Source organism: Indicator indicator, chromosome 15, assembly GCF_027791375.1.
Source record: "Indicator indicator isolate 239-I01 chromosome 15, UM_Iind_1.1, whole genome shotgun sequence".
Classification (NCBI taxonomy): domain Eukaryota; kingdom Metazoa; phylum Chordata; class Aves; order Piciformes; family Indicatoridae; genus Indicator; species Indicator indicator.
The window spans coordinates 13,649,669-13,672,912 of NC_072024.1; the positions used below are offsets into that span (position 1 = coordinate 13,649,669).

The 23,244-nt window shown below is 45.5% G+C and overlaps 1 protein-coding gene across 3 annotated transcripts; it reads right to left on the bottom strand.

The window, feature by feature from the left end:
• Positions 1–12,487: 12,487 nt before the first annotated feature.
• GATA2 (GATA binding protein 2) lies at positions 12,488–22,686 on the bottom strand. 3 transcript variants are annotated; one of them, XM_054387245.1, is made up of 5 exons: positions 22,458–22,686; positions 21,143–21,742; positions 18,341–18,483; positions 15,248–15,373; positions 12,488–14,409 (listed from the first exon to the last, which is right to left on the bottom strand). In XM_054387245.1, the coding sequence occupies exons 1-5, from the start codon at positions 22,684–22,686 to the stop codon at positions 14,110–14,112; spliced, it is 1,398 nt and encodes a 465-aa protein (XP_054243220.1). In that variant the 3' UTR covers positions 12,488–14,109. The 3 variants fall into 3 exon arrangements, with proteins under 3 accessions (XP_054243220.1, XP_054243222.1, XP_054243219.1); XM_054387247.1 differs by having other exon boundaries at positions 15,248–15,331; positions 18,341–18,486; XM_054387244.1 differs by having other exon boundaries at positions 18,341–18,486.
• Positions 22,687–23,244: the final 558 nt, after the last annotated feature.

Genomic DNA, 23,244 nt, shown 5'->3' on the forward strand with positions numbered 1-23,244 from the left:
ACTGAATATTCTTGTTTGGTTGCCTCCCTGTTTTCCATTTCTACTAAAGGTTTCTTTTTAATCCTTAGATCTCTGAGCACGCTTTGCACACTTATTTCTTGCATTCTTTTTCTTTATTTACTCTTTTTTTCTCTCCCACCTTACTTATTGTTTGTGTAAGGATCCCTGTGTGCCTTACACATAGGAAGCTTTCAAGACCACCTCACATTGGCGCCTTACTTCCTCAATCTCTTAATTTCCTTCAAGGAATTCTCTTTTTTGCTTTGGCAAGATGCAGGTATTTTGGCACTGTTGAATTTGTCCTTCACATTTGGGAGATTCCTACCTTTCAGGCAGCTTGTTTCTTTCACCAAATACCTTTTGTTCTGCAGAAAATATGGAAGGTAAAAATTATATGGGGTTTTTTGATGTGGGTTTTATGGGGTTGGTTGGTTTGTTTTTTTGGATTGGGTCTTTTTGTGTGCAGGGTTTATTTTTAATCCAGAAAACTAGAAGGGCTGAAGTAGAAGGGCTTAGTGCTATTCATGAAAGTGGATCTTGGCTCTTGGTGCCAAAACTGTCTTTAGCATTTTGGGTCTGGCGTCACTTCCCAACAATGCCCTCTGATAGGTCTTTGCTTTTATTCCTCTCAGTCACCAGCTTTCCGGCCCTTACTCTCACATGGATTTGCCTTTACCATGATGGTTTTGAGCAGATTTTATTTTCTCCTGATACATTTTACCTCTCTTGTGAACAGCAATATCTCTGAGGGGACTGCACTCCTGCTACTGGGGCCTGGCTGGGAAACAGGATGTACCCCACACTCAGAAGAACAAATTTGTGGCACATGATGGGGATCCACTGTGTTTACCTGAGAGGAAGGTGCCAAAGGCCAGTCTGACACTGTGTGGCTTTGGACTGGGGTGGTAGAAGTCCAAAGAGGATGATGAAGACCTGTTCACCATCATGGCACTGAGGCAGCTTGTCCTGGCTGCCATTTTAGGCTGCAGAAGGAAAGAGCTTGACCACCCCCTCCCTCCTTGTCCTGCTGCTCTCAGGAGCAAAGGAGAAAACTTTTATTGCTAACAAAGAGCTGTAAACACAAGTGGATCTCCAGCCACGCTTTACCTCTCCCTCCTGCAAACCCCAAGGAGACGCCACTGGGCCATAATTTGGTGGGTGGGGATGGGGATAAACAGCCCATTCTTTTGTCCCCATTATTATGGAAAAAGAAGCTGAATGAAGCCCCCTTGGAGGAGACTCAGGGGTGAACTTGTTCTGTGTGGCATCAGCACCCAGGAAGCTGCCAGAGTGGGTGGTGAGAGCCTGGCTCAGATTCCATCTTCTCTGTGAGAGGACAGGACTGACAGAGCCCTGTAGCCTGTACCCTGTGAGCACACCCTGTGAGAGGGAACAACTTCACCATGGTTTGAAGAGCAGAGTAAGGCAACTAAATTGTCTGTTCTTGCCCCACCAACAACTCCTTTTGTCCTTCCCACCAGGTTCCCCCAGGCCTGGTACTCCGTGGAGGCAAGGGCTGTGCTGCTTGGACACCAGGATGGCAGCTGGGAGAAGGTAGGTTTAGGAGTGGTGGCACGTGAGGTGCCTACCCTCTTCAGAGTCTCACTCCCTCACACTGGAGCTGGCAGCTCGCTGCCCACTCTGCTCTATGCTCAGGACAAAGTGAGGGCAGCAGTAGCTGCAGACGGCCATGCCCAGTGGCCAGTTTGCTGGCCTTGGCCCCTTGGCATCACTTTTAGCAGCAGCCATGGCCATTTTTTTTGTCCTTCGTTCTCCTCCAATTTCAGGCTCTGCCACTCCAGGGCTGCGGTTCAGCAGGGCAGAGTGGGGGAGGGAAGGAGGAAGAAGTGGAGGGCTGCTTTACAGAAAAGAGAAAAAAAATTGAAAAGCAGTCATATGGGGCCTGGGCATGCTGGTGGTTTTGCTGCTTCCGCTGCCTGATCCACCTTTTCAGACACGCATGAGGAGACTTCTGAGAAACAGCCCTGGGCCAGCCCTAGGCACTTCGGCACAGCCGTGCACACAAGTGTGTGCAAACCTTCCCCTTTGCACACCAGGAAGGAGCCTGTAAGGTTGGGCTGTTCCCCAGCGCACACTCACACATGCACAGCTACCATCCTTCTTCCACAAAAGAGGTTTCTTTCATTTCCTGCAAGAGGAGGAGGTGGGAGAGAGGGAACTTGAAGGCTGCAAATTCCTCAGCCACATATCTTGCCTCCCTCTCCTTTCCTATGCTGCCTGCCAGCTCCACGTTCAGGAGCCATGGCTCCTGCTTCCCATACAAATAGGCAAGGCTGAACAACTATGCTTTTAAACCTTGTGAGGTATTTCTGTTGCTTTATGGGTTGTTGCCTTTTTTTTTTCTTTTTTCCACAGTATTTGCACTTTGCCTGTCAGAGCCACGTCAAGGCTGCTCTAACTCTACAAGGCCAAGTTGCAGTTTAGCTGGTTAGGAGCACAAGCTTGCCTTGTGCTGTGGTGGAAGCATTTTTTCCACCCAAACTGTCCCCTTCTTGCCCCCAGCCAACCCCAGGAAGCTTGTCTTCATGCATATTGGTAATTACCCTGTGCTAGAGCAAGGCTTTTCCAGACCCTGAGCAATATACATGGCATTTCAAAGGGATTTTGCTGTCAAGCACCCAGTTTCTCACAAAAATGTGAGCTGGAGCCACTAAAGCAGCAGGTGGTACCCAGGTGTGTGTTAGGCCAATCCTCAACTCTCCTAAGCCAGAGTTACTTTCTCTCATGAGTGACTAGGACAAGCATGGGAGACACGGAGAGTGTTTCTGTTTCACAGTTATTTGGTGCTTGCAGGCTCTCCTTTATTTTCTACAATGTTTCTCCAAAGTCATCAACAGAGATGCTAAAGATAGTGTGTAAGATCTTATTCTGTCCAGAACTGTAGCAAAGCACCTTGCACCAGCCACCCTAGGGCTCCCATGGATGTGAGATGGTATTTCTTAGCCTGTTTGGAGCGTTCCAGTGCAGTGTTGTTGCTCAGTTATAGCTGCCTCTGATGTAGGAAGGAGTCCAGCTAGTTCTTCTGTTCCTTTGCATAGCACCGCAGGTATAAATGAGTATTATCAATCACAAACTCTACCTGAAAGGCAAGCAGATTTTATGTTCATCTAAACAGGGGAAATCCTGTGCACAGAGATTTCAGGACCTGGTGGCTGGAGTGATGAATGCATGGAGAGTCCGCTTTTGCGGAACATTTCCCAAGGCATCCAAGGACTCTCTCAAACCCACAAAGCCTGCCCTAAAACCACAGCTGCAACAAAAGAGGAAGAGTCCACAGCAGAACTCGGAACATATTAAACCTTGCAAAACAGGTCTCTTTCTGTGTGGGGGTTATGTGTATAAATATATACACATGAAGGGAGAGCTGGGTTTGTTCAGCGTCAGGGCTGAAAGCGAAAGCAGCCTGCATGAATGCTAAGCAGCGGTGGTGATTTCATGCAGGACTGGCAGTGGCACGGCTGGATCATGTGAAGGAGTGGCCCACAGTGATGGCTTTGCAAGGAAAATGGCCAGTCTTTGCAGGCCCTAGGGCAACAGAAGTAAAGGACTCTGGCTGGTTTGAGCCACAGAAGTAAATTCAACAAAGATGTACATGTGAGAGTGAAACATCATAAAAAGAGCGTGAAGACAGTGCAGACAAAAAGATGTCCAACTGGTATAGGGTGCATAGGCCAGAAGGAGGGTCATTTCCATGTGGAAGTAAGGAAGAACATAGGAAAAGAAAGTAAAAAAGGTATGTTAAAATACAGTCAGCTGTCTAACATGCTGGTACCATCGCTTTTATGCTCAGCACATTTGAGCGCAGCCTCTGCTGAGTTTGGAATTGTGCAGGCTCCCATGAAGGCAGTGTTCAGGCCTGGCCCCAGTGAGACTCTACCTGAGGTGGCTGCATTCCTGTGTATTGAGTCAGGCTCAGGGTTAACACTTTCAAGAATGCAAGGCCTTTGTTGAGCAAATGTGGGTCCCTTGTGGACAGCTTTGCTAGGGCTGTATTGATGCTGGGCAAAGGGATCTGACCAAAGAACAGACATTCAAGAATCTTGTGCGTTAAGAGATGTTGCTTCACTTGGGCAAGCCTCTGGCCCATGGTGATGGTGCATACTTTGGGAATGTGCCTATGGTATGGTTTGCAGTCAGAACTGCATATTTTGGATGCTGAGTGCATCCAGCTTCCAGTTTCCATTCTTGGAACATGACAATGTTCAAGGCCTGCACTAACATAGACTCATGGATTGCCACAACCCTATGCAAAGGTAGATAAATCCTGCTTTAAATGAGTTGGCAGAGGCACTAACACTAAGCTTGTGAGTTAAGCAGATGCAGAGCATGTTCTAGATCTCAGTAGTCTATAGCTCCTGGGAGCACTGGACTTGCCTCCTGCATCACTTTAGAAAGCACAGAAGAAGGAAATGCACTGGAGATCCCTGCTATACTATGTCAGCTCTTCCGAGCACAAGGTCAGCAGAAGAAAAGCTACTCCAGGCAGAGAGCTATTCCACTGGGAAAGCCACAGCCCTTGTTTGCTGGTCATCTTGCCCAGGCCAGGGTTGTGGTTGGAACTCCCTGACCTCCTTTAGCCCCCACACCCAATCTTTCTTTCCAGGAAGTCAGGAAAGAACTGCTGTAACCCTCAAGATGAAAGGGCCAAGGGGTGGCTGAGACCAGGAGTTACAGTAGCATTTTCATCTCTGGGATTATGTGTCTGGCCTTACACTGGAGCGAAACACGCTTCCACATCCTTCAAAGTCAGTCTCCTGTAGAAGTGATGGAGAAAGAGAGTAAAGCAAACAGATAATGCAGTGGGAGAGCATTTCTTTGCATCTTTCCTGATGAGAAGCATCGTCTCTGCTCTCACCACTTGCAGGACCAGCTGTGTTTTCTGGCAATGCCAGACACAGCCATCACCCTCTTGGTTCCTTTCCCTTTCATTGTCTCCCTGGAGAACAGGAGTCCTGTTAAAAACCCTGCAAGTATCATTGAGAGCCAGCTCTATTATTCACCAGTCAGTGAAGCAAGACAGGCATACTCTCCCACAACCTAGGGATGCCCCTCTGATCTGTTACCAATGGGGCTATCTTTAAAGGGATCAGAGCCTGCCCTTTTCCACATCCCAGTGGGACAACACCTGCCCACCAGAGAACAAAGAGGAAACCTGTTGTGATGGGAAAAAAGACAGAGTCCTCCCCAGAGAGGCAGTGAGGCTATTTGATTAAGAGCATCTTTCTCCCAGCCAGCTGGTTTGCTAGCAAAACAACCAAATAAACTTCATCTTTATGCAAGAGAGAAAATCTCTGTGAAGCAAATGCCACAGGTCCAGCTGTACTCATCTATAAAAACCATGAGAAATCTGGGGAAATCATTGCAGAAGAAGACTGGAGGAGCAAAAGGTAAAATATTTCTGCTTAAAATTAGTATTTAAATGTATTTTTTAAAAGATATATTCAGAGCAATGTTTGAAAGGCTGTCTCAAATATATATAATGTGAAGCTTGATCTCTAGCTTGTCCTACTCAAAAGACCCAACAGTTTCCCATTGCTGTATGTTTCTCTCAAGCCCAACTTTTTGCAGAAGTGTGACACCTCAGGCAGGCAGGTCTAATTCCAGCTGTGACTTCTGTATGAATGTCCTCTGGAGACTGACTGTCCTATGTGTGCACATCTGCTCAGGAGCGCACTTCATCTGTAGAACTCTGAGTTCTGGGGGGAGGAACAAGGATAGGATCAACCAACCCACATCTCCTCAACAGTGGTGCCAAATTCCTGACTGTACTGCCTTTTTCTCTTGTCTGTTTCTCAAATCAGAGGCTCTAGGCTTGATTGCTGGTGCTTATCCCATGAGCTGCCCAGAGTAAGGCATAGGTGCAGGCTCCAAGGGTGTCAGAGAAAAAGTTGTCTGTGAACCATGAGCCACTTTGTGGTACATGGTTCATTAGCCCTGTCCAGAGCTGGAGTGGAAGGACTCAGGCATGGTTTGGATGTGTTTGTGCATCCTAGTTTCTTTGGCAGTTTTGCGATTTTGGCAAAAGCAACATTGTGAGCAAATCTTCATTCCAGTGGATGCGGCACGTAGCAAAAAGTTCACCTTCAGTGAGAGAGGATCTTAATATGACCTTCTGTAAAAAAGGGGGCATTGTTTTGAGCTGTTAAACAGCTGCTGTGTTCCACCCCAGTAATGGTTGCAATTCAGTAGTGAATAATATAAGCCTTAGATAACCAGCCGGTAAAATAATTTGGGACCTTTCCTGGCTAGGGGAAGCAGGCAAGTTATTCTACGAAAATAAATTATTATTCTCTCTGCCTAGGAAATGAAGTCTTCTCCTTTCATCACCAAGTGGGCTGTCATACAAAATCTCTTCCCGCCCTGTGTGCTGGAAGCCACCCAACACCATTTGTGGTACTCCCTTACCATCTTCACCGTCTTGGGAAGCAAAGAGGAGTTTTTAGTTTGGATTAATACATCTTCTTCATTTTCTCCTTCAAGCCTTGCCTGCTTCTCTAACCTATCCCCTATGTTTTCTTAGAAACAACCCTCCCAAACTGCCTATCCACTGTTCTGCACTGGCACAAACACCATCTCCTTTTTGAAGCAGTCACAACACGGCTGCAAGAGAAGCAGAAGTTTCCCTAGACCACTCCCTCCTGCGAAACACCGAGCATCCCCCCGGTACACACTGTCTGCTGCTGTGCTGGGGCAGGACTGAAAAGCACAGGGCCTTGGGTCTTGGCCTCCATCGGATGAACAATTTCCCGTTGAAGGTTACTCACTTCCTGTTTTCTGTATTTAGACAATCTGCGCCTATAGGGAGGCTTTGATTTGTTGTAAACTTCAGCTGGTTTAAACGTTAAGTCAAGACGTGAGAGACCGAGGGAGAGGGAGGAGGGGAAAGGCCTGAAGAGAAATTAGAGCTGTTTAATACCACCACTGTGCTCTCTCACAGTGTTCTAGTGGCCATTAGAGCATGTGAAGGGAAGGTCAGGCCTGGCTGCATGGGAGATGGAGAAAGGGCTGCTTTGCAATGGGCAGGGCCGTAGGCAGTGCATGCATGTGTGTGTGGGGGGCTCTCTGTGAGGCATTGTGTGCAGCAGTTGGGAGCAACCCAGTGATACACTCCAATGACTAATTTCTCCAGTGTGTCATTTTTGCCACAGACAGCTGTACAGAGAGGCTCCACAGCAAAGGCAGGGAGGAGTCTCCAGCCTAGAGAGCAGAGTGCTATACCTATCGGCACACACCACACACAGACGTTTGTTAGAACTTGCCCCAGAAGTCTGCTAGACTGGAGCAAGCGAACACTTGTACACAGCTGATAGGGGAGGTCATGGCTTTTTTGTGCCTGTTTTGCCAGAGGAAACTGAGGCATGGAGTGCTGTAACTTTGCTTGTTATCAGAAACTGAGTGTATGAGGGACTGGGGTAAGTCCTGTCACCAACCGGACAGCAATCTGTGTCCTGAGATGTGCTTCATCATGAAGAACATCTCCCCTGTGTTGGTGGAAGTTACACTTAAGAAAAGTAACACAACCCAGGGTGCCTGCGGGCACAGAGGTTACATGAATGAGTTTGTTCTGTTTCTTTTTGCTCATCTAGTTGTCTTCTAACAGATTAACTTTTGAAATTGGAGTGTGTTTGCTTCAAAATTTTACACTGGACTACAAAAAAAAAGACAAGAAAAGAAAAAGACAAAAAGAAAAAGATGAGCTGAAATGTAGCAGGAGATGGTAAAGTAACCCAAGTTTTACAGCAAAATCCAGTAGGGCTTTACAGGGTTGCCCTTGAATCACTGCAGCAATATAATCTGGTACCAGAATGCCAGTGTCGGCAGGTGGGTGTGAATGAAAGAAACAGAGATTAACAAACAAACAAAAAAACCAAACAACAAACCACCACCACAATATAATGTTCCTGTGTCCCATGTAAAGAAATCTATCATTTCTTCTATTCCTGACAGAGAGCAGGGGCAAGAGCTGAATCAAGTTCTAGAAGAAAAGTTAAGCTTCCTCAGCTCCCCACTGGGGAAGACTTAGGTCTTCAGGAGAAACAAGGGTCCATGTTCATGCTCTGGCATGGATAGGCCCAGCTCCAGATGATTTACATGTGCTCTTGACCCTCCTGAGCAAGTGCCAACTTTCTTCCAAATAACTGCCTGCAGCCCAGAGTGCAGAACCATAGAGAGAAGCAAAGGAGCAAGATACAGGTGGGTATCTGTTTTCTCCCTGGTATTGCTGCATAGGCTGGGTTAGAATTATACTTCCCTGATTTAGTTTTTATAGACCAAACATTAGCAGTTCCCTCCCTCAGCAGTATGTTGAAGCCTTTCCCTGAGGGAGGGGTTAGTTCTCCATTGTGTTACTACCTCCTGGATATTTTTTTTCTGCCATATCTCCTACTTGTAGGACTGCACTTTGCTCAGTATAGCTTTTGGTGCTCAGAAACACAACTTAGTTCTTATTGCAAATGCAATGTAGTCCTTACTCCAGTCTCTCCCACGGTTTTCCTCTGATGTGGCCCTCAATGTGACCAGCACCTTGATGTGATATGAGCCCTGGATGTAGGTTGAGCTCTGGATCTGACAAGGACACATCAGACTGAATCAGGATTGACTGCAAAGCTGACACCATGGAGAATTGCACCCAAAGCTGTTCAAGCAAATGGTGTCTCTGAATCGGCACCATCCAGCTGCCCCGATGCTGAGGTTTGATCTGTTAGATACAGAGCAGCCTGGTTTGTGCTCATATCACTGTGCTTAAAGAACAGTCACTTAATCTCACTTAGAAATGTTTACTTGCAAGGACCAGATGGCCCAGGGACTTGGGCTAAACAAAGCATTTTACTTCTAGGTCACACATTCTAATCCAGTTCAGGTTGGTGATAAATGAACATATTCACCTGATACTGACTTTTGGTTTCATTTTTGATGTTTTTCAGGCTGCTTTCCAAGGGGAGATGTCACACCACAGAATCTCCTTCTGTGCCCTGCCACAGTTGGTACTGATTTGACTGTCTCTGTGGAGAAGCCAAGGATCAAATGCTCTATGGCGCCAGACTGTTTTCTTTTGCAAGCTGCAGGTAAGGGGAAGTTGTCCTGTGTCTGCTTGTGTCTTGCCTGCTCTACAAACGGGCAGGATTCAGTTTGCAAAGCTGCCAGTCTGACCCCCTCCACCAAAATGAAATTCATTATAAAAAAAAAAAAAAAAGGAAAAAAAGAGGGGAATGTTTAATTGCAGTTGACATATAGGCACTCTCTGCTATGAACTTTACACACAATCACAGATAACAGCATCAAAATTAATGCCTGCTTCCCACTCCTCCTGCTATAAGCAATAAACGCTTGGCAAGTCAGTAAATAACAAAATTCTCATGTGGCCATCTACAGGTCACCAGGATACTTAAGAAGTTTGCGTTAATTATACCATGTTTGCCATCAAAGAGGGGATCTTAACCCTTTCAGCTGTCACAGGAAAGAAGTGGAGTTATTTGTAAGTAAAGCAATCTCATCATTAAAAGTGCAACCTTAGCAAAGTTTAAAAAAAAAACAAAAATAAAACAAAAAAAAAAAAAAAAAAGGTTTGAGGCAAACCCCTCACTAGACATCATGGAAAACACAGTACATTTTCAGCTTTCCTTTTATTTATTTTGTATTTTGACATCAAACACTCCCTGTAACCTAATCTTCTTGGCTTTTGATGTGGCCGTGGAGACATGACAATTAAGCACGGCTTAAAAACAATAATCCCAACAACGGGAACCAAAGGCAAGTAATGTCAGGGTTCTCCCCTCACAGAAAAGCCTGTCCCCCAGTGTTTGGTGGTAGTGAAAGGACCGTAAATCCCAGTTTGTTGCCTCAATATCTGCTCTATGCTTACACTTTATGTTGAACTTTGCACACTTGCTCCATTTCCATTCCCTGCTGTTTGTTTTTCTTCCGCTATGCAAAATGTCTGGAGACAAATACGATACACATGCTGCAGAGAGATGGTTTGATCTTTAACAGATTAGTGCCACCTGACAAACACAGGATTATTTGTTATCTGTGTTGCAGGAATTGCTGAAGATCCCACTTGGAAGAGGCACGCTCCTCCAGGCACTGGGGGCTGCAGCACCCCTCCTGACCAGCACAGCCCTGATTCTGCAAGTGGATCAGACCAACTCGGTGAGATGCCTGCAGAGAGACAACACCAAGTCATCATCAAAGCCTGAACTGTGTGTAATGTACAAACAAAGGAAAGACATTGATTATTCTACATTATTTTAAAGTGATGTTAGTTCTCCCATTCTGTCTTCATCTCAACTATTCAAATGTGGAGATGTGGAGGGAGAGTGGCTGAAGTTCAGTTGTAACCCTGTTTTCAACCTGTCTGAAAATGAACATGTTTCTTTTTAAATGAGGCTTGTATGGTATGCTATAAACTGCCTTTTTTTTCTTTCTTTCTTTTTTTAATGGGTGTTTGCACTAAGCCTTGCTAAACAAGTTATAGAGATGATTAACTCGTCTGAAATGATGCGGGAAGGCCTTGTCCTGGTTGTGTGTGCTTTCTTCAGCACATCGAGAGCTGCTGTGACTCCTTCTCCCTCACAAGCAGGACTTGCAAACGGGGTTGGGGAGGAGGCTGCACGGTTAAAGAGAAGCAGTGATAGAAAGGGCTGGAATTTGCACACACTGAAAAAAGGAACTTGGGTTATTTTTTTTCTTAATGAGTAAGGAGTTATCCCCAAGTTGGTTTCCACAGAAATGAGACGCAGCTCCCGGGGGGTCAAAGGAGGAAACCCAAAGTTCATTAGCAGTTTTCTTGAAAATATTGTTTTAGTAGCAGCGGTGCTCACCCCCACACATGGCCAGGGGTCTTTGCAAGACTTCACTTCACTTTGTAAGGCCCTGAGGAATTCCTTCTGTGGGTCAGAATCAACCATGTGATGAAAGCAGCCACAAAGATTTGGCCATAGTAAGCACTCATCTCCATCTTCATACACCAGCCCACACATGCTCTCTGCTGTACCCACAGATGAACCCCTTCTTTCCAGGAAAATACTGAGCAGCTCAGAGGTGGCCATCTCCCCTTGCTCCTTTCGCACCACAGATGATGCCAAATGGTAAGAAACTGGTTTCTAGGTTGATGGTGTTGCCTGTTAGAGCAGGGGAAAAACCTGCAGAGAACTTTGCCTGGTCTAAAACTGGCCCTGCCTTGAAACCCATTAGGCAGCTGGCTGCTTTTCCGTGTTTACAGTGCTTTTAAAACTTGTTTTTAATTGAAAAGTATTTATCCAGTTTAAAAAGAAACACACACAAAAAAAAAAAAAAACCAAAACACAAAAACAAACAAATAAAAACCCAACCCAAAGAAACAACAAAAAAACAACCAGAGAAACTGCAGTTCATCCTCTGCAATGTGGCTGCCACCTTAGATTTGAAACTGGTTTAGAAACTTTAGCACACTTAACTGCATGACCTCCTCACCCCAAAACAACACCAGAGAATGAGCTTTTGTACCTGTGCTTTTTATACTAAATCATTCACCAACTACTTTTTTTGTCCTACCCTAGTAGTCTTTTGAAATATCAATAGACTGCCCTGCATAAAGTTTAAGCTAATAGTGCTGCTGGTAACAATGGCCATGTAATTTTTCCTCTCCCCCTATTAAGAGCAGCCTTTATGACAAGAAGTTGGGCACAGGTACTTTCACAAAAAAAAAGGTATTTTATTATTCTTAGCAATATTCACCTTGGAGGAATATGAGGAAAGCATACACTTTTTACAGACAATATATAAACATGTTGTACATAATTAACAATAACTTAGTTCACTAATCCAAAAATAAGCAAAATAAAAATTAAAATAAAACCAGAAAATACTGAAGAAAATTTTTTTAATGCTGATACAAGTACAAAATAATTTAAATCTCGACTGCTGTTGTCTATGCTGCAGTGACTGACAATATATTGCACTTTGTCAACTGTATCAATTAATCCCTGTCTTCCACCCACATCCCTTCCCCACTCCCCTGCCCAAATCCTACAGAAACTTGAGTTGGGTACAAATAAATGTACTACTGTACCATTGTAAAAGGTAAAAAATGAAAAGGACCCAATTTTTTTATCTCTGTAGATTAAAAATACTTATGATTTCTCCCAACCAATTTAAGCTTTCCGTTCATTTCCACTTCTTTACAAAGTGCACCTATATGCCTATGCAGACCAGAAAAAGGAAGAAAGCAGGATTTTTGTGGCTGCTTGGTTCTTAATTCATTATCAAATATTTGAATTACATGTTTAGAAAAAAGAATTAACTTACATCCATTTTTATTTGTTTAATTTTTTCTCCTTTAAAGCAGGACTTTTGCAGTAAAGATAAATTGGTTTGATCCAAAATAAAACAAAACAAAACCAAAAAAAAAGAAAGAAAACTCCCAATAACAGAAAGTTAAAAATTTAAAAAATTAAAAAAAAAAAAAAAATAGAAAGCTTGTCACAGAGTTAAGCTTACGTGGTTTACATTATCAAACCCCTCTGTTCATTGGGGCATTTTCATCAGAAGTATAGCTAAATATGTACATTGTATGTTATACTGGAGCTTGTGTTCACGAGAGGCATCAGATCATAACAATCAATAGAATACACTTCACATTGGCAATAGCTTTGTTTTCAGTCCTTTACGTACAATATGGTTTAATAATGGGAGATTTAGATTTTTTTTGTCTTTTGTCTTTTTTCTTCATATAAAATACACTATGGAAAAGGACGTTCCCCTTAGAACGATGCTTTCCCTTGTCTCATCAGCTGTCGCTGCGTCTGGGATTTGACGGATGTGTGAAGCTCAAACTGATTGTCTCTCTCTTTCCCCTCTCCAGTGATTTCAACCTCATTTCTGCCCTTCCTCCCTGTGAAGTCCACCGGGGCCTGGATGCCTGAGACAGCACACGCGCTGGCGGGCTGCGTGCGGACGTGGTGGCCACACTGCCTTAAGTTTACCCAAGCAGCTAATCTGCATTTTTAAGCGACAGCTGCCAACACAACAGAACAAAATGCTTCAACCTCTAAAGCCTGCAAGTTGGATGCTTTTATGCCCTGTGGTGGTTTTTGCTGTGCTAGAAAGTTAGCTGTGACACAGATTTTGGTAAAAGTTTGTATCTCACCCCTTGCTAGTACAGGATTGGCTTCCTCGAGTTTTTCCCCAAGAGTTTGTCTCATTTTTTGATCTACTTTGAGGAACAGGGAAAGGGGCTGCTTTTTTTAAAAGAACTCTTTCATGTTGGGGGAAATAATGAAGAAGTTGTGTCAAAATCATCACCATTTTGGGGCATATTAAAATCCCATATTACGGCTACATGTTTGCTTTGTTCCCCTTCAGCCCCAAGTATTTTCCCCTTCGTAGCAGGCATTTTGGTAGAGAAGGTAGATGGAGCTAATGGTAGATGGAGAAGGGTAGATGGAGCCAAATACGTTTCCCCACCCTCTCCCTTGTTTTGAAGGCAAGTTTTCTTACAGGGTAGCCATTGCAAATAACAGCATAAAAACATGCAGTCAGAGGGGTTGAGGCTTTTTGTGAAAAATAAGAACAAAATAAATATGAATTTGTGTCTGATTTCATTTTAAAAATTACATTTTTATAAAGATGTCCTTTTCCTTTTTTATTTTTTTTTTCCTTTTTTCTTTCTCTTTTTTTTTCCCCCCCATTCCAAACAAAGTTCATGATAGAAATCCAGCACGTCTGGCTTCAAGGGAGCCGATTCCATCCTGGGAGGCTGCTTATATCTCTTTACAGTATTCACAGTAATAACAAAAAGAGAGAAAGGAAAGCCAGTTCCGAGCCTTTTCCTTCAGTTTCTGCCACCTTTTGCTTCCTGCTGGACCATTAAGTATCAAACAGGTGAGTTCATTTTTCTTATACCTGAGGGGGCAAAGTGCATTACAGGCACCTACACATTTCTGCAGAAGACCCGTCATTTGCAAGGTTTCAGTCCAGCATTAAGAGTTAAACCACATGGGAGCACAGATCCCTACATTCTCCTTTTGGCAGAATATTTTCTTACTTGGCATCATCGTAGGCAAAGCCCCATGCTCTCAATCTCTGGATGGGCCTCTTGGTCATCACGTTTTATCCCATGGCTGTAACCATGCTGGATGGGTGTGGATGTCCAAATGAGATGCTGGAAGATGGGTGGATAGGGGTAGGTGTTGGTAGGATGTGTCCAGAGTGGCTGAAAGGTGGCAAATGCCCCATGGGTGCCATGTGACTAGCAAGGGCAGCAGCACTGAAGGGAGACGATTTCTCCTGCATGCACTTGGACAGTTCCTCAAAACACTCAGAGCCTTTCTTGCTTTTCTTTGATTTGTTGGACATTTTCCTATTCCTGGTCTGAATTCCTTCCTTTTTCATGGTCAGAGGCCTGTTCACCTGCAAGAAATGAGAAAATCAGGCTCATGCAGACAAAATGACCTTATTGTGCAAAAATGAAAATATTTGGACAGCCCCCATGTGTTTTTCCTGGATGGAGACCTTTTTCTGGCCAAAAAAATGGCGTTTCTCTCTTCAGAATTTGTTTATATTGATTTGTTTTATTAAACCACACACACAAAAACCCCCTAGACATGAAAAACAAATTGAACTGAATTTGGCAGCTGATGACTCTCTTTCCCGTAGGCTTACCCTCAGTCCTCATTCATTTCCCAATAGAAGAGATCAAACTAGAAGGCACATGTTGACCCAAATTCAGTCTCAAGACATGAGCAATCTTGTACCAGTAACCTCTGTTACTTATTAGTTTATGACGTTCCAACATGTCAAGTGATTCCTGCTCAGGCTTCATTTCTGTTAAAATCTGTATAACCAAACAAAGCCTGAGAGGTAATTATTTTTTTAAATATTTAAAATTAATATGCCCCATCAGGATTAATTTTTGCACAGAGCCCGTTCCAAACGTCCTCTGTGTTTCTGGAGGGAGCACACTTGGTTATAAAAACCACGCTCAGTTAAAACCAAAGTGTGGTAGCTCTACTTGGCCCGGTTTGCCCAAGCGTTAGAAGCCAAGCTAATACATTGTAATGTCATTGAACTTAGCATCACTATGCTGACAAAGAATGGCTGTCACTTCCCAGGGGAACCTTGGAAACAAGGGAAGGAATAAAACAACAACCCAAACCCTGAAACTAATAAAAGCCTAGTGTACACCATGCAGTTAAGACATCAATCCTGACTAGGCAAGCAGCGACACATGAGCCGAGTAAATACTCACATTGTGCAGTTTATAGTAGAGTCCGCAGGCATTACAAACTGGGTCCCCGTTTGCATTACGTCGCCATAAGGTTGTGGTGGTTGTCTGACAGTTGGCACAGCAAGTCCCTGCTCTCCTAGCCGCTGACTAACCGAAAGAAAAAGAAAATTTAAAATGTATCAGCAGGAGGAGGGAGATCACAAGAAAGATCGAGTTGGACTCGATACATAGGCTGAGTAGAACTAGCTACTGAGATTTTACAGAGCATTATGGCCCACCAAAGCTCCTGTCAGATTTACATTTTGTAGCCCTTTTTGATTAAACTATTCTCCTTCACAGACAGCACCCTGTGTGCAGGGGAAGTATGGAGAGAAACAATGTATCTCTGACTCCATGAATGAAAATTTTAGAAGGGGAAACATCTCAGGTGGTCAGGTTTTCCTTTTGCAGGATTCTAGAATGCATAATGAAAATGCTTTTGCCTTTTTCTTTTTTTAAATCGCCGGTTTAGTTTGTGACAAATGTTCGGACTGGGTTTGAAAGAGGGAATGATCTTAAAGAATGTGATTTCTACCCCTACTCGGCCCTTTAAAGATAGGCACAAAAGAAAACCAACTGCATTACTTAACTGGGTGCAGTATTTATCAGAGCCATCACTGAAAATTCAGTTTCCATTTACAAGTGAAAGGGAGAAAACAAAACTGGCTCCAACTTTCTTTAAATACTTAGCAAACCAAATTTCATGCCTTGCAGCAATGATTCTGCTGACCAGTCTGCTGCCTCTGTCCCTATCCAGTTCTTTGGCTGACAAGCCCCCAAATAATTATCTTAAAAGAACAACAGAGAAAAAAAAAAAAAAAAAAAAAAGGCAAAGCACATAACCTAAAAATCCACCCACCCTTTCCTAAAACCATTGTTCTGCTGAAACCAAGATTGGGGGGGGTAAAGAAAAACGCTCAAACATTCACCCACCTCCCAAAACAAGAACAGGAAAAGTAGAAGGCAGACAGACAGCAGTTTCTGGATGGGCCCTTGTCTAGCAGACCCCATAATAATACTCCTTTGTGCAAGCATGGTATTGTATCATGACTTATGGACAGACTAATTGCACCCCATATTTGGGGAAATAATTCTGTATTAGAAGAAACCTTCAGATCTGCCTCTGAAGGTGATCAAAATGCAATCTGTTTTCTGCAACTGGATTAATGCTGAGGACTAAGTATTTTCTCTTCTTAAATTAGCAGAGTTTACTTTCCACTGCGTATCGGTTGTGATGATTTCCCCAGGGCCTGGATATTTTTGCAATTAGCTGCAGAGAGCCATAGGGTGAAGCAGCAGTGAAGCTCAGGTCAACGTGCACGGCATCTCTGTGAGCAGAGCAGGGTCTGGAGCCGTGGGTTTCCCATTCAGAACTTTATGCACCCTGATGCCTGACAACAGAGCTGGGCAGCTGGTGCTGCTGAATGTGCAGACTGACCCAGCTCCCAAAAGAGAGCAGCAGGTTCTGTTCTCACTTGCTCCTGATGTATACCCTAGCCCTCTCTAACTTTCCCAAAGCCAACGGGGCAAGAATCAGGCCCTTGGAAACATATTTCAGGCCAATGGCAGAAAGAGAGGGTACCCCCTACTGCAAGTAGGCTCCCGCAACCCTAACACAATTAATGCCAGACATCATAACAGTGACATTATTAATATGATCACTTTGCTATTGCATGTCAGATGAACAAATTCCCAAAGATGGCTGCCTCTTCTACCCCACAAACAAGCAAACCAGAGCGGAAAAATGGGCAATAAACAAAGTTGTAAATTACTTAAAACAAAACAAAACACTAAAACACCTATGCTAAGAAACCACTCCCTAACGTCCCCCTAAGCCCCTTGCAGGGAGCTACACACAACAGTTTCCCAGCACACTGGAAGGTGGAGATCCATGTTTGCATATTTGAGATGGCTTACTGGTATTCAGCTATGCTGCTTAACTCTATGGCCTGCTCCATTCAGACTGGAAAGCACTTGAGCCTGAGAGACGATAATGTTACACTGTTGTCTTAACATTTTTCTATAAGTCAGTCACTTTAGAAGGCAAGTCATTAAGAAGCTTGCATAGTTGAAATTCTGACTCGTGACAGAAATTTTCTGTATCCCATCCCAGTGTTATAGTAGTAATGCCAATTTTCTGCTCTCCAAACCTCATTGAAATGTGCCCGTGAATAGCTAAGAGACTTAGGCACCATAAATCACAAAGCTCAAAAAAAATATTTATTATTCTTAGCATTTTACGCATTATTTGTGGAGTAGAGTGTATTAGAAATTTCAAAACAGCAAGCATGACTGGCAAGGCTTGCCTATAGAAACTCTCTAAAGCTTTTAGAGTCAGGAAACAGATACACAAAGTTTCCTTATCTTTAACGTACAGATATCCGGATAGGAAACTACTACCAGGAGCTTAGAAAGGACATTTTTTTTAAATCACTCAAATGAAAATACAAAGTATAGGTGACTCCATGGAAAAATAATAAGATTTAAAAAAAAAAACAACACAGTAGGGGATTGTCTGGGGAGGGAACCAATATTAATATTGCCAGAGAATATAAGAGTGAAAATTACTTCATGGCTTTTATACAAATAATTATTAAGCAGGGAGCAGTAGCTTTGACTCATCTGATTTGTTTTCCTTTTTGGAGCTGGAACTTTTTTTTAGTACATGGTGGAGGACATTCAAACTCATAACCCTTTCACTCCCAGAATGTGTCCAAAACATCCCAAGAGGCCCAATGAATGAGGAATTAAATTAAAAGCTGTCATCTGAGGATAAACGGGGAGACAGATACACGATATCCCGTATGCATTGTGAGCGGCAGGGAGGCTTGGGACAGAGGCGCGCTTGGCGGGCTCGGTGGCAGTACGCACTGGCTTGTGCCGGGGATGCCGGGGCGGGGGGAGGGCGGAGATCTGCCCCGAGGCATGGCAGTGACCTCGACGTGACTGACCCCCCATGTACAGTACAGCTCGGCTCCACACAGGGGAGCAGAGATGAGACATATTTGATTTGTGCCTGCGTGTGGTCCCTTTGCCTAACTTATCCCCAAACCCAAGAGAAATAGAGACACCTACCAGCCTTCGCTTGGGTTTAATGAGAGGTCGGTTTTGACCATTCATTTTGTGGTAGAGCCCGCAGGCGTTACACAGGTAATGCCCGGTGCCGTCTCTTCTCCAGAGAGGGGTGGCAGTTGCTCCGCAGTTTACACACTCTCTGCCTTCTAAATGGAAACACGAAGAAACCGGATTTCTTTCTTTAAAAACAAATTCACAAAAGCTTTTTGCATTGTCCTTTAGGCATTTTGCAGAAGTCAAAACAGTGTGTTAATGCAAGCACAATCAGACAGCAGTGACATCTACAGCGCATGCAGCAGTGTTTTGAGAATGCCCAGACTCCTGTGAGTATTTTATGTCATGATCAGAAATAGGCAGCTCTCTCTGCAAGGTGAAAAAGAGTGACACTCTTATTGTGTTGGATGGAAGTTATCGTTTCAGTAATGAGAACTCCCTTAATCTGCGCTGAGCACCGCTCCCCCTCCCATACGTATTGCACTCTGAGGGTTAGATCCCGCGTTCTCCTGCCACAAACACACTCTTACACGTGTCCACACACACACACCTGCAAACATACAATGTGTTAAGTCAAAAGAAGAGGTTTTCTAGAATTCAATCTAAGCAAAAATACCTCCCTTTCTGTGCTTTCCTTTTTTGTTGCACATACTAGAGGATGAGAAAGCAAAGGCGAGCAGACAGAGAATGGATACAGAATGCCAAAGACTCAGTTACGGTTTTTGTCCTAAAGGCAGAAAAATGCTGTTAAAGATGATCTTTGACAAAGTTCCATTTCACTCTGGAAATTACTGTTAAAAGAAGACTTTTCTGTTCTGTGATTTTTCAACAATACAGTTTGGATTGGGTAGGGAGCAATTTGTCTTATTGCTGCTTCATTATTAGTTTTAGTAGCAGAACAGGGAAAACACGGCATTGTAGAGTGGCTCTATTAAAACCCAGCATGCAACTCCTAGATATGTTTCTGCCTCAGAAAGCTCTCTGCTAAAAGTTCATTTGCTTCTGATGGTTTGAGGGCAGGTCTGCTTAATATAGAAATCTCTCTTAATATAGTTTATGCAAATCCTACAGTATTTAACTGGAGAGGAAATTCTTTTTGCTAATAACTGAAGCAGGCCATGTTGGGTTCAGCAGAGCTTGTGCCTCCTTTAATCTAGGGAGTGGGTGGCTTTTAAACAACACAGCCTAGAGTGAAAAATGAGGGGAGCACTGTAGTGGTGCATTTGTAGCTTTTGTCCCTCCTAGGGCAGGAAGCTGCAGGAGTCGTGGTGTCGTGAGTCTTAGCTTTCCTACAAAAACACTGAGTGGTCACGAACTTTCCCCAGTTCCTTACACAGGGGGCTTCCTTACAGAAGGAAAAAAAAAAAAAAAAAAGGCTACTTACTTCTCTCGTCTAATAAAATTGTCAGACAAAAATTAAAAGATAAAGAAAAAAATCGAGATCCCTTTATTTTCAGGGACCTGGATCTTTAATCTGTTTCCAAATTCGCAAGGCTCAGGCTGCCAATTGCTTTTACTTTCTACTCCTTGTAATACTGAACAATACATATACATAGCAGCGATCACATTTAAATAATGGCAGAAAGAGAACATATTTTCCCCCTCAGAGGAGCCATTTGAAAGAGCTGATGAACTTGTAAAACAGCTGATATTTTTGTGGCAAAAATCACAAAAGATCGCATTTCTAAATTATTGCCTGCTTTAAAAATAAATATATGTAGTATGTTCAGAAACATATGTGCAGTGATGGATAAGGATACACACACAAGCACATACATAGTAATTTGTTTTTAAAGAGCTATCTGAATTCAGTGCCAATATACTGTAGCCCATCTCCTTTCATTGCTGAGGATATTAAACGAGGAAGGTCAGTAGAATTACACAAACTGCTTTAATTCATCTGTCTAGTTGTACATCGAGTGTGATTCCACAGTGGGATCAAAATTTTGCCCATCGCCTAATTTGCTGATTTAGGACTGCACTTTTAGGAAGCAATGCAGGAGGCTTTGTGGACAAGGGAAAGCTCTGCAGTCAGTCGTTTGGAAGCAGAGAAAAGTCTAGTTCACGGAGCAGGAGGCGGGGGAAACCCGGAGTGTTTTCCAGTTAAAAGTCAGGCTGCAGTTAAATAAGGCTGGACACCTTATTCTTTCACAATGGTATGTAAACTATATTTGAACTTTTGCTCCGGTAGAGGTGAAGCAAGTAAAGCCCTCTGCGAGGTGAAACGGGCCGGCCGAGTAAGTTTCACTTTCATCCTGTGCCGGGGCCTTGGTTTGTTATTAATGAAGAGACGTTGAAATTATAGAGACAACAATACTTATCACTAGAGAGTCCCCACGTCTGATTAGTGGGGGCTTCACAGATAGGGGAGCAGGATTGAGCCTGAGACCCTCAGCTAGGCGAGGCCAGCTTTTCTCCGAAAGAAACTTTTTTTTTTTCTTATAAATCCCTCTTTGTACATCCTGATCTGCCATCTCACACCGCACCACTCCTCCTGCCTCTCGGCCCCATCTGAGTGCCCTGGGGCCAGTGCCTGGTGGCTCAGCAGCCACTGTGGATATGCTGGCACCCACAGAAGCCTGGCACAAGCTCCATCTCCTAGTTTAAAACCCCAGAAAAGCAAGACCAAGCAGCCACCTGCCTCTCTGCCCCCAAGGGAGCAGACACAAGCATCCAGCCTCGCAGCAGCTCACAACCTCACCCCTGAAACCGCCAGTGAAGACCTCCATGAAGGCACCCCCCAGCCCTTACCCCTCGGCCTTTCCATCCGGGAAGCAACGGGGCTCCAGCACGGGCTGCAGCACTTACCCGAACAGGACCTGGCCTTGCTCCGCGGCTTGGGGGTGAAGCTGGATGCGGGGCCCCCCAGGAAACTGCCGGGGTGAAAGAGGCTGCTGCTGTAGTCGTGGGCGGCTGGCACGTAGGAAGGGTAGGTGGGGATGGGGTGGTGTGTGGAGGGCTGGGCCCCCATGCTGGTGAGGCTGCTTCTGAGCGGGCTGGCGCTCTCCATCTTCATCCCCTCTGAAAGTGACACTTGGTACTTGATGCTGTCTTTGTCCTCCTGCCGGGCCCCGGTGGAGGACGAAGGGGAAGCAGCGCTGGTGGAGTTGGGGTCCGGAGACACTTCCTTGGGAGGGGTCGGGGGGAAGCCGAAGAGGTGGGATCCGGAATGCGAGGCGGGGGTTAGCGAAGACACAGAGGCGGTGCTGGACGTGCTGCTGCCAGGGTACACGGAGATGGCGCCCGGCGCCCCGGCCGCCGAAGGATGCAGAGGTGTCTTGGTGAAGGGGTTGACGGTCCAGGGGTTATGGTGATGGGCAGACAGTGCCGCCTTGCTGCTGTCCAGCCAAGGGATCCCGGGACTGTGTATAAGATGAGGCCGGCACATTTGACTCCCGGTCAGGCGGGCTGTAGGAACACAAGAGCGTTTGAGATCAGCGTGGGGTGGCTCAGCCTGGCGAGGCTCTGGGAGGCCCCCCGGCTCCCGGCCTAAGCAGCTCCCCAGCCTGCGGGCAGCCGGAGGGGAGCCGAGCATGGCGTGGGGGAGATTTCACAACCCGGAGAAGAGCAGCCAGGCTGGCGCAACAGCCCCTTCCCTCTCCCGTTCAAGGGAGATAGCAGCCAGCCCCACGAGAAAGACACCTTTCCTCCGGCCCCACCCCTGGGATAAGCAGCAAACCCCTTGCTGTTCTGTCTTCCAAGATGCTGCAGCGTGCTCTCTCCAGCTCCTAAAAACACTCCCAAATAAAATCCATTGCAGATTTTGACTGGTTTGTATTTTGCATCCGGGAAGCAGCCGTGTCGGAAAAGTTTTAGCCTGTGTGCACACTATTTCCCCTTCCTCTCTCACCTCGCGCTCCCGCCCCCCCCCCCCCCCCCCCCCGCCCTTTCTTTCCCTTCCCTTCACCAGTCCTTGGTTATCTCTAGGGTTAAAATCCACCCGTGCCGCCCTTTCTATCCTGTTTTCTTAGATCTCTTTTCCCCTGACTCCAACACACTGAAGCAGCCCCCGGGTGAACCCCTTCGTCTCCACCGGCCCTCACAGAGGGGCCCAGGGAGCACATGCAGAGGCGGCCAGGGAAGGGGCCAGGGGTGCCAAGAAGGGCAGCGAGTGCTGATTTACCGTGTGCCTGACTGTAGGAGACCCTGGCCCTGGCATGAGCGGAATTGGCATAGTAGGGGTTGCCCTGGGAGTCCAGGTGGTTGAAGAAGACATCGACTTCATCCGGAGGTAGGAGCTGCGCTGGTTCCATGTAGTTGTGAGCCAGTCCGGGATGGTGGCTCTCGGGGTGCTGCCCGTTGAGCACGGCGTGGTGGGCCATCCAGCGAGGCTGGTCAGTGGCCACCTCCATGGCCTTGGGCCTCCCCTCCCACCCACCCCCGGATCAGGAGCGAGCGATGCTCGGTGGGTGGGGAGGTGGTGGTGCTGCTCGTGGGGTAGCTTTCGGCGTTGCTGATGGCTTTTCTTAAAAGGAAAACTGCTGGGTGACTGGAGCGAGCCCTCGGAAGGGTAGGGGAGGACTCTCGAAGTCAGCGTGTCCCTCTGTCAACAGGCGGTTGGCCGAGGCAAATCCGGGAAACCACCGGGGTAGCACCTGTAGGGAAAGACGGGAGGGTTAGCGACTCGGCTGCCCTGGGGTGAGCTTCCCGCCTAGCCGGCTCCTGGCCGGCTCCTTTTCCCGGAGTTACATAGATGGGGAGGGGGAAACAGAGCCCCTCCCCCCTTCCAAAAATATCCTCTCGCCCGAAGTCCTTGAGTCCTCGCCTTGCGCCCTCCCTGCTCATTGCCCCGCAAAATAAACAGAGATCCCGTTTCAAACTCTTTACCCAAAAAAAAAAAAAAAAAAAAAGCAGAAAGATGATTTCCCCCCCCCCCCCCGCCGCTCTCGCTACACACGTCAACAGGAGTT

Coding starts and splice junctions, on each gene's coding strand:
- GATA2 (XM_054387244.1), bottom strand. CDS start 22,686: ATGGAGGTGGCCACTGACCAGCCTCGCTGGATGGCCCACCACGCCGTG. Junction 21,743..22,457: donor CTCCTACAGTCAGGCACACG/GTAAATCAGCAC, acceptor GTGTTCCTACAG/CCCGCCTGACCGGGAGTCAA. Junction 18,487..21,142: donor CAAGGCCAGGTCCTGTTCGG/GTAAGTGCTGCA, acceptor GTTTCCATTTAG/AAGGCAGAGAGTGTGTAAAC.